Source organism: Fonticula alba (assembly GCF_000388065.1).
Source record: "Fonticula alba strain ATCC 38817 unplaced genomic scaffold supercont2.9, whole genome shotgun sequence".
In the NCBI taxonomy this organism is placed as follows: Eukaryota; order Rotosphaerida; family Fonticulaceae; genus Fonticula; species Fonticula alba.
Genome location: NW_009242979.1, coordinates 831,806 through 842,683, shown reverse-complemented (window position 1 = coordinate 842,683; position 10,878 = coordinate 831,806). Strand labels below are relative to the sequence as shown.

General features: G+C 65.3%; 2 protein-coding genes across 2 annotated transcripts; both read right to left on the bottom strand.

Moving 5' to 3' along the window:
- Nucleotides 1–672: 672 nt before the first annotated feature.
- Nucleotides 673–3,675, bottom strand: H696_05253 (hypothetical protein; the record flags this gene model as incomplete). The annotated part of the gene is made up of 5 exons (XM_009499115.1): nt 673–835; nt 986–1,144; nt 1,259–1,347; nt 1,558–1,847; nt 1,962–3,675. 5 exons carry the CDS (start codon nt 3,673–3,675, stop codon nt 673–675), a joined length of 2,415 nt encoding a protein of 804 aa, XP_009497390.1.
- A 3,164-nt stretch (nt 3,676–6,839) lies between these two features.
- H696_05252 (hypothetical protein) lies at nt 6,840–10,878 on the bottom strand (the record flags this gene model as incomplete). Its single annotated transcript, XM_009499114.1, has 3 exons — nt 6,840–9,618; nt 9,806–10,046; nt 10,194–10,878. 3 exons carry the CDS (start codon nt 10,876–10,878, stop codon nt 6,840–6,842), a joined length of 3,705 nt encoding a protein of 1,234 aa, XP_009497389.1.

Genomic DNA, 10,878 nt, shown 5'->3' with positions numbered 1-10,878 from the left:
GGGGGGGGGGGGGGGGGGAGGACAAGCAGCCGGACACCGGGGCGCCGGCTGGTCGATGCGCGGGCCTGTGTGGCCCTTAGATGAGGCGCACAGGCCCCAAGAATGCCACCCCCGCCGGGCTGGGCCATGCCGCGGGTCCCCCCGGCCCCGGGTCCCGGAGGGCAGGAGGAGCGAGAAACGGTCGACAGAAGCGGCTTGGACGTCGGCCGGCATCATTAGCACGCCCATGAAGCCCATGGCATGCGCAGAAGAAGCCGCACTAGCACGACCACACGGGGTCCGGGCCGTGTTGCTCCGAGCCGGGTGTGGCCACATCCAGCGGCGTGAGTCCCCCCCCCCCCCTCGTCTCTCCGTCCGGCAACCGGGGGAGGTGGAGGCAAGGGGGAGAAACGCTCTCGCTCTCTCTTTTTTTTTCCTGGACTTCCGGCAGGCTGCCTTCTCTCCCGGTGAGGAGCGCTGAGGAGACACACGCACACACGCGGGCGAACATACAGACAACCGTCCCATCCAGCCCGCCCTGGAGGGGGGGGGCGCGCGTCGGCCACCAGGGAGGAAAGGAAATCCCGTCCCAACATCGGCGGAGAGAGGAGGGGAGGGAGGGGGGGGCGACGGCGGGAGGAGAGAGCGGAGAGAGAGCCAGCGTAGTGCACGATCGGAGGATGCCTCCTTTGCTCAGAAGAACTGGGCAACGAAGTTGGCCACACCGATGGCGATCAGCGCACAGTGAACGACGATGCTGGTCTTGGTGAGCAGACCCTGGCGCTTCTTCTCCATGACCTCAAAGCCGATGGGCAGCATGTAGACGGCAATCATGCCAAAGAAGGCGCCGGAGAAGCTGCAAAAGGGGACATCAGCGGGGGAGGAACGACGTGTGAGCGAAGGTGCGCGCCACGCCGGCGGAAAGAGTGACAAGAGCAGCTGCGCAAATGCCAGCGGCAGGAAGAACACGAGGAAAAAAAAAACAAAGGGGGGAGGGGGACCGTACCGGAGAACGTCGCCAACATTCGGGTAGAAGACCGCCATCAGGATACACGTGGCAGAGAGGATGACATGAACCGCAAGAACCTTGAAGGTCGAGGGGTAGGGGTTGTTGTAGACGAAGCTCATGAACTGGAAGCGGATAATGTACGCAATGAGGGGGAAACTGTGGGGGGGGGGGGGGGGGGGGGCAGTAGCATGTGTCAGCAAGGGCCCGCTTCGCGAAGGGCAGCGAAATACAGGGGAGAGGGGGGAGAAAAGGACGCAGGAATGCACATACATGGTGATCATCTGGAACAGAAGCAGCAGCTGGGCCACGAAGAGGCCGCCGTTGCCGGGGGCGATTTCCTGGATGTTGCGGAGCAGATTCTGTGCGGGGTGGGACAGGCAGGCAGATAAGGCAGGCCACCGACAGCACGCGAGGTTGCCATGCGAGGAAGGGGGGAAACATCGGGGGGAGGACGAGACGCCATGAACAAACAGATGGTCAGATAATTCGGTGGCGCGTGCCGGCGAACCGTGGGCGGGTATGTGGATCAACCCATGCGGACGCGCAAACCGGCGAGCATGTGAACGCACATCATAGATCTTGGACTTGTCCTCGACACAGAAGTAGAAGAGGAAGGCCACGGCGAGGTAGGAGAAGAAGACAAGGACGTAGGCGATGGAGAGATCGCGCGCGTTGTTCTCCGGGTTGCGCTGGTTGCGCATGATGGAGAGGATCGCGTTGTGAATGTAGAAGGAGAGAGTGAGCACGCCGCTGAAGTAGTAGAACTTCCCCGTAAACAGGGTGGCGTTGCCATATACGAAGCCGCTGCTGATGGCCCAGTAGGCCACGAAGCCGATCATGTAGATCACGGAGATGGTGCCTGCAGGGAGGGCCGGCGGGGGGGGGACAGAAAGAGGGGGAGAGAGGGCGGCGTGAGAAGGCCTGCGACAGGAAGAGAAGCCCCGGAGGGGGACCGAAAGAAGATGGAACATACCCAGCGAGGTGAAGCGCGCGAAGAAGCTGAAGTTCTTGATCAAGGTCAGGGGGAAGATGAGGATCAGCAGGAAGATGGCCACATACTCCGGCGTCCAGTAGGGCGCCAGCGGAGTGTCCTCAATACCGAGCCCGTTGACCCAGTAGGCGATCTGGTCGCCGAGGTTGTAGAGGAAACCACTCATGAGAATGCCATAGGCGAAGGTGGCACCCCAGAAGACACCGATGGAGGAGATGGCCGCCGCGCGGGCGCCCCACTTGCCGAAGTACATGGCCGCCAGGTCGGCAAAGTCCACCACCACCCCACGACGGCCGTTACCATGGTCATGGCGCACAATGAGCAGCGCGGTATACGTGCAAATGGACACCATGACCAGCATAGTGAAGAGACCCATCAGCCAGCCAGACTGGTTCAGAGCCCAGGGCATGGACAGCAGGGACGAGCCGATCATGGTGTTCCAGATGGAGAAGATGGTGGTCACGCTGGACTGCTTGCCCTCGGGGCTGTCGGCGTCGGCCTCCTCGTCGAGGCCCTTCTCGGCGGCCTCGATGGCATTGCGCCGGAGGGCCTCCTGCTCGAGGGCGGTCTTGGTATCGACCACGGGCCCGGTGGTGCCGCTGATGCGGCTGGCCGAGAAGGGGACCGCATTGTTGCCCAGGAGGGAGGTCCGCTCGCCGGACGGGCCGTCGGCCTCATCGGCCGCACCGCCGCTGTTCAGGCTGTGCGATGTGTCCACCACGTAGGACGACCGGTCCTTGGGAGAATCGTCGCCAGCCGGCGAGGCAGGCTCCGACTCCACCGGGTCCACGTAGGTGGCATTGAAGTCGGGATCGGCATTGAGCGAGGGAATGTGGCTGGTGGGGACCACAATGCGCCGGGCACCGGCGGACCCGGCGTTCGGCGGGGCCTCCAGCGCCGGGACCACAATGTCGGCGGTCTGGTCGCCGGCCGGACGCAGGCGCACCGAGGCCAGGGCCGGCGGCACACCGCCAACCGAAGCCTCGGAAGCCCGCGAAGCCATGGACAACGCCTCGGACGACCGTGACACGATGGTCGATGCCTCTGACAGCCGCGGCGGCACCGACCCGGGAATGGCCCCGATGAATGTGATGGTCTGTGGGACCTCGACCGGCTCCGGGGCCACCGGAGACAGGATATCAGCCATGGGAGTGGGAGCAGCCTCGGGGCTGATCAAGGAGGCAATCTCCGGCACCGGCTCGACACTGACCTCGGCCACCGGCTCGACACTGACCTCGGCCACCGGCTCGACACTGACCTCGGCCACCGGCTCGACAGTGACTTCGGCCACCGGCTCGACCGTCACCTCGGCCACCGGCTCGACCGTCACCTCGGCCACCGGCGGGCTGGCAAGCTCAATCACGGGCTCAACAGCGGCCTCAAGTGCAGGCTCGATGGGCACCACCTCAGGCACGATTGCCTCCGGCATAGGCTCGATGGTGGCCGGCACATCGGCACCCTGAAGCACCACCTCCGAGACAACAGGCTCAGGGGAGTTGTCAACCTCGGCCGGGCCGTCGGCGACGTCATCCCCCTCATCAAGGACGATGCTATCATCCTCAATGATACCATCCTGGCTGTCGACGGCGACGGCGATGTCCTCATCGACCGGAGCGGCGACCGCCACCTCCGGCACGCTCGGGTCGGCGGTAGCCGGCCGCGAGCGGTTCTTCTGCTTGCGCCTTCGACCCGACATGGTTGGCTCCTCAGACACACAGGGGAGACTAGCTGACGGGAACCGACACTTAAGTCCGAGGGGGGGGGAGGGGGCAGTAGCTGGGCCGGCGCAAAAGTGGACAACAAAGAGATGGGGGAGAAACCCCAAGGAAAAGACAGACAGACAAAGAAACCGCGGAGGGGGACAAAGGGTCAGGGCGAGAGGAGCGATCGCGAGGGCGGAGGGAGGAGAGGGGGATGGAGAGGCACACGAGATCCTCTTTCCAGTGACGCAGCCGGATCCCCGAGTGGGCGATCCGCCCAGTTGCAGGGGCGCTAGAAAAAGCTGCCCCGCCTTGCCTTTTCCAGGGAGGCCCTTGCCGGGGTATGTGACGGCAGATCAGCGCGAAGGGACATCCCCGCCCCCCAAGTGGCCGGTCACGCAAGTGGCCGTGTCAGCGTGTAGGCACGCCGCGGGGGGGGGGGGGGGGGAGGACAAGCAGCCGGACACCGGGGCGCCGGCTGGTCGATGCGCGGGCCTGTGTGGCCCTTAGATGAGGCGCACAGGCCCCAAGAATGCCACCCCCGCCGGGCTGGGCCATGCCGCGGGTCCCCCCGGCCCCGGGTCCCGGAGGGCAGGAGGAGCGAGAAACGGTCGACAGAAGCGGCTTGGACGTCGGCCGGCATCATTAGCACGCCCATGAAGCCCATGGCATGCGCAGAAGAAGCCGCACTAGCACGACCACACGGGGTCCGGGCCGTGTTGCTCCGAGCCGGGTGTGGCCACATCCAGCGGCGTGAGTCCCCCCCCCCCCCGCACCCCGCACCCCGCACCCCGCACCCAGCACCCCGGCTGCCTGCCCGGCTTCCTTTCTCTCTCCCCTCCAGTCGCGGCAACTATCGCGACGGCCAGTCGGCCGCCCGGCCGGGGGGCCTCCCAGACCCATGTGCTAGACGGCCACCTGGCAGCCCCCGCCCGGCCGCCGGGCTGCCCGGCCGACCGGCCACCTGCTTCGGCGCACACACGCGCGCATGTGGCCCCGGCACACGCGCTGGTTGGCAGATTCCATCCCATGTTGTCACATAGCACGGTCGGGCCGCCACGGGGAGTCCGATGGGAGGGCACGGCCACCACCGAATGAGGGCCACAAGGCGGGAGAGGACCGGCGTCGTGGTGACTGGTGGCCGGGGCCCCCGCCCCCGGTGAGACCACAACCAGATCCACACGGGTGCGCGTTTGGGTCCCGCGCACCCGGCCCCGGCGGGGCTCCGACCCCCCCTCCGGCCCCCCACGGCCAGTGAGGCTCCGGAGGCGTGCGGTACTCCGCGGGAAAGGCCGCGCGTGCTCGCCCCGCCCCCGCCCCCCCCCCCCTTGATCGGCCACATGCCCGGTACCAGCTTGGTGGGGGGGGAAAAAACACCCATGAGGCCACGGCGGCGCCCCACACAAATACGCGTCTTCGGAGGGGCCGAGGCCGCGCGCATGCGCGCGCACGAGCACGCGCTCCCCCCGCGCCATGGAGCCGCCCCACATTTCCCAGCCCCCCTTCCCCTCCCCCCCTTGAGGGTCCGCTTGCACACCCAGTCTGCCGGGCCCGGGAGAAAGGGGCCTGCCGCCTGCTTCGCACGCGGGGGACCGGCGCCCATCGCAACTTCCAGGCCCCCCCCCCCCCCCCCCCCCCCCCCCCCCCCCCCCCCCCCCCCCCCCCCCCCCCCCCCCCCCCCCCCCCCCCCCCCCCACTCCGGCGCGCCTCCTCCCTCCCTCTCTCCAGCCACGTATGATCCCCGCTCGCGCCCCATGCCCCCGCCCCCTAACGGCGGGGTCTCTGGCGCCTTCCACGGGGGGCACCAGGAGAGGCCGGCGAGGGACCTGGAATTCCATTGCGTCGGCACGTGATGCACGAGGCGACCTATGACTAGCCCCAGTGACGTGACCCAGGGCGGTGGATGAAAACACTGTCCTGCCTCCCCTCTCCGGGCTCAGAGGCCGTGTGGAAGATGTGGCAACTGTTGACCGACAAGGCCTCTCCCCGTCTAGCAACTGTGGGCCGGCACCGGGGCAGACAAGGCGTAAGGGGGGACCGGCACAGCTCGCCCACCGGAGAAAGACCCGTGTGTAAAGAGAGAGAGAGAGAGAGAGAGAGAGAGAGAGAGATACAGGGATGTATTGATGAATTGCTGTGGCAACATTGGGGAAAGGGAAAATAGGAAGGGGGAGATGCACACAAGGACTGGGAGGAGAAAGGGGGAACACATGTCTCAGCCCTCTCCAGACGCCCGGCGCCGCCGGCAGGGACACTCACGCGCGAGGGGTGGAGTGGGAGGGGGGATAGAGGAGGGGGAAAGGGCAAAAGACAACTCCTGCTGGCCGCCCTTCCCCCGCCCCCCCTCCCCGCACCACATGGCCTCTCGAGCGCGGCCTCTCTCACCGGACGGTGGGCACAAGGAAAAACCTAAGAAGCATCAGAGGGAAGAAGGATCGGAGAGGTGGCAGGAGGGGAGCATGGCAGGAGGCGGGCGCCGTGCACGCGTGTGCGGAGAAAGCCACACCCACACATGCACACCCACAACACGGGGAGGGCACACCATGATCTTTGACTGGAGAGCAGGAGCGGGAAGGGAGAGGCAATAGGAGACTGCACACTTTGCAGAATATGCACATGCTTTTGGCCCTTCATAGCCTCGCCCTGAGGAGAGGGGAGAGAAGTTGGAGTGGGGGAGGGGGGAGGGAGGAAAAGAGGGGGCGCGCCACACGCCACATGGAGTATATGGACAAAGTCATGCGCGGGGCGCGCGCGACAGGGGGAGAAGGGGAGGGAGGTGCCCCGCCTAGGGGCCGGAGGAGACAAGCTCTCTAAGCCGGTGCTCGTCTTGCCTCTCACTCCTCCTTTGCTGCCCCTGCGCTCCTGATCCCCTCCTTGCGCTAGCGCCCAGCCCCCCAGACGCCGCTGCGGACATCTCGGGGAAAGCCTCCGCGCGTGTGTCGCATGCTGGCCCGGTTCCGGTGTGGGGGACACTCGCACACTCGCACCGAGAGAGAGAGAGAGAGAGAGAGAGAGGGAGAGAGAGAGAGGGAGGGAGGGAGAGAAGGAGAGCCGGTGCATGAGGGAGGAGAGGAAGACATGTGTCCTCCCCCCGAAAGCCCCCCGGCCATGCACAGGCACAGGCACAGGCACAGCCGCGCGCGTGCGCTCTTCTCTCGCCTTACTGGGAGAAGGAGGGGCGCGAGGCGTTGGACAGGCGCGAGCTGGCCGGAGCACCCATCGGCGGGCTCCGGTACCCATGGTAGAAGTCGCCGTCCTTGATGTTGAGGGCGGTCATCTCATGGGCATCGGCCGGGGCGGCCGCGCGACGGCGCGACCGAATCCACGGAACCAGCTTACGCAGGATCAGGTACTTGAGCAGCTTGTACAGCTCGCAGAAGATGAGGTACACACCGAAGGAGCCGAAGATGAAGGCAAACTCCCAGGTGATGGGAGCCTGGCCGAAGACATCCAGGTTGATGAAGGGCACATAGATCAGCGGGAACAGCAGGATCACCGAAGCAATGGACGTCAGGGCCAGGTTCCGGGTCAGGCGGAAGGGCACACGAATGAGCGACTGGTTCGGGACCACCATCACCCAAGCGTGAGTGATCAGCATGAGCATCATGCTGTTGAAGCACACCGTGCGGGCGCGGAAAATCTCCGCACAGCCAGGATCCCCGAAGGAAGCACGATCATTGCAGCTGACCACATCAAAGCCAATGGGCGAGGCCGACTCGATGGCCCACACGAACATGGCCAGCGACAGCAACCCGATGAAGGCACTGAAAACCAGCACGTCGCACAGGATCTCCCAGCTGAACACCACCGACCGAGCGGTACGCGGCGGGACTTCCATATTCTCCTTGGTACCCTCCATGGTACCGACACCCATGGCCTGCGGCCCGGCGGTCATCAGGTTGATCCAGAGAATCTGAATGGCCGACAGGGGGAAGATCGAGTGGCCACTGGAATCGGAGAAGGCCAGCGCACAGGCCAGCACCACCAGCTGCGCCAGGCAAACCGTCATCAGCAGACGAATGAACTTGGAAGTGTTGTTGATCACACGGCGGCCCTCGGCCACCGCGCGCACGATGGTCATGAAATTGTCATCGGTCACCACCAAGTCGGCGGCCTGCTTGGTGACATCGGTACCACCGTGGCCCATGGCCACACCGACATCGGCATACTTGACAGCCGGGGCATCATTCACACCGTCACCGGTCATGACGACGATCTTCTTACGACGATGGAGCGACTCAATCAGCTTGACCTTGGACTCGGGCGAGCAACGGGCCAGCACTCGCGGAAGCTCCGTCATCTTGTCGATCTCCTCGTCGGTCATGGCATCAAAGTCGCGAGCCACCATGACCATCCAGCTGGGGCAGTTCTCCGGCACGATGCCCACATTCTCGGCGATGGCATGCGCCGTCAGCGGGTGATCACCGGTGGCCATGTGCACCGTGATGCCGGCCTCATGGCAAATCCGCACTGCCTCATAGGACTCCGGGCGCGGGGGATCAAACATGCCGACCAGCCCCAGGAAGATGAAGTCCCGCTCATTGGCGTCACGATCCTCGATGGTCTGCACCCGGCCATCCGGGTCATACTTGTCCAGGCGATAGCCGAAGGCCAACACACGCAGGGTCTGCATGGACATGCGCTCGGCGATGCCCATCACCTGGGCACAGAAGGCCGCATCGATCGGCACCACCGTAGTCCCATCATCACCGCCAACGCGGGTCACACACCGCTCCAGCACCACCTCGGTGGCACCCTTGATGTAGGTCAGGGTCTGGCCCAGTCGGGGAGCATGGTAAATCATGGTCATGCGCTTGAGCGAGGCGTCGAAGGGGAACTCCGAGGCGAAAGTCCAATCGCGCTCCAAATCCGGCCGCATGACGCCGGCCTTGCCGGCCAGCACCACCAGAGCCACCTCGGTCGGGTCGCCGGCCGTCACCCACTCCTCCTCGTGGAGGGTGATGGTGGCCGTGGCACAAAGGGTGCAAGCCTGCAGCAGGTGGCGAATATCCTCGGACACCCGGTCGAAGGGCAGCACCCGCTGGGTGCTGGCGCGGGGCGAAGCACCGGCCGCCGCCGCATCGGAAGTGGTACCATCGGCCGAGAGGACCTGCTCGCCCGGGTGGCGCGAATCCTCCTTCAGAAGGAACTGCCCGCCGGAATCCATATCCTGACCGGTGACCTTGCAGTGGGCCGTCGGGGTCCAGAACTCGGTGGCCACCATCTGGCCAATGGTAATGGTGCCGGTCTTGTCGGAGCAAATGTTCGTCGCCGTGCCCAACCCCTCCAGGGAGTTGAGCTTACGAATGATGGCCTTCTGCCGGGTCATCCGCTGGACGGCATACGCGTAGACGACCGTCACCACGGCCGGCAGACCCTCCGGGATGACAGCCACCGACACGGCCAGCGCATACAGCAGGATGGTCTTGTCCTTGAAGTTGAACTTGTTGACCGCCATGACCGTCAGCGCAAAGAGCAGGGCCATGACCAGCAGGATGTACAGCAGGACATTGAGCTGGCGCTGGACCGGGGTCTTGGTGGAGGCCGGGCCGCCGGACAGCACGGCCTTGGCAATCCGACCAATGGCCGTGTCCATGCCGATGGAGGTGACCACACCCCGGCCGTGGCCCTGGGTCACGACCGTGCTCTTGAAGGCCATGTTCCGCTGGTCGCCCAGCGGGCAGAGAGGATCGTCAATGGCATGGGTGACCTTGGCCGCGGGGACCGTCTCACCGGTGAGCAGAGCCTCGTCAATGCGCAGGTTGACAGCCTTGATCAGACGGATGTCCGCGCCAATCTGGTCACCCTCGACAATCTCGATAATATCACCAATGGTCACCTCGGTGGCCGACACCTCAACCAGGCGCCCATCGCGCAGGATGCGCGCCACCGGCGACGAAATCATCCGCAGGGCCTGGAGGGTCTTCTCGGAGCGAAGCCTGTGACGAAGGAGGGAGGGGGGGAATAGAGAGGATATGGCATTAGAATGCGCCCTTGTCCGAAGAGGTGCGAGAGGGGGGGGGGGAGAGAGAGAGAGGAGACGCGCATCGCAAAAGGGGGGACGAGGGAGGGTCCAAGGGGATGCATCGATTTAAGGAGGGGGGGGAGAGAGAAAGAGAAACGCACTCCTGAACGAAGGAAATGGTACCGTTGACAATGATGAAGATGATCAGCACAACGGCCTCAATCCACTGGCTGGTGACAATGGAAATGATCAGGCAGACCGTCAGGACAATCATCATCGGGTTGACCAGGTTATCGAAGAGAATCATCCAAATGTTGATCTTCGAATCGCCGGTCAGCTCGTTGGGGCCATGGTTGAGCATGCGGGTGGCCGCCTCGGCGGAGCTAAGGCCACGCTTGGGGTCTGTGCGCGAGGCGCGGAGGCGCGGAGGCGGAGTCAGGACCGGGCGGACGTGAGGAGAGAGGAGGAGCATGGCAGCATTCAAGGATGTGAATCAGATCACAAGGGGGGGGGGGGGGGGACCGGCGAGGAGACCCGAGCAACACGTACTGACACCGAAAATCCGGGTGACCACCGCGTGGTCAATGCAGAAGGGCGGCTTGTTGTAGTGCTCGTCGGCCACGACGATCTCCGTCAGAGAGGGAGCCTGCGAGGAGACCGAGTAGATGGAGTTCGACCGAGGCCGGCCGGCACCAGCACCATAGAGGCTGGAGGTGTCAGCACCGGAGGTGATGGCCTCAGCCAGGGCTTGGACATTGGGCAGCCCGGCATCCGAATGGATGATGGACCCGCGGCGGCGGCGAGTGGCGGCGGCAGCGCTGCCAGCCGGCCGGGCCGCCGGACCAGGGGACACCACCTCCTCCGGAGCCAGGAGGTCGGCCTTGGCATCGGGCACCTCAACCGAAACCGGCGGAGCGGCCTCCGGGGTCAGGTGGACGGATGCCAGAGACACCGACGGGTCGGCCTCGGCATCGGGCTTGTGAGCCTGGCTCACGCCCTCCACCGAGGAGCATGACTCGCCGCCGAGAGACTCGGCCTTCAGCGAGGCGGACGTTCCATCCGACGCGGAGGAGGGAAGCTCGCTCGAGTCGGCCACGGCGACGCCGTCAGCATCATGGGTATCGGTCACGTCGGCGGCCGGGGGGACGGAGACGGTGTCGTTGTTCGGGAGGGTGGCATCGGGCGCCGGGTCGAAGGAGCCCATCAGAGCAGAGGCGCCATCGCGGCTATCCAT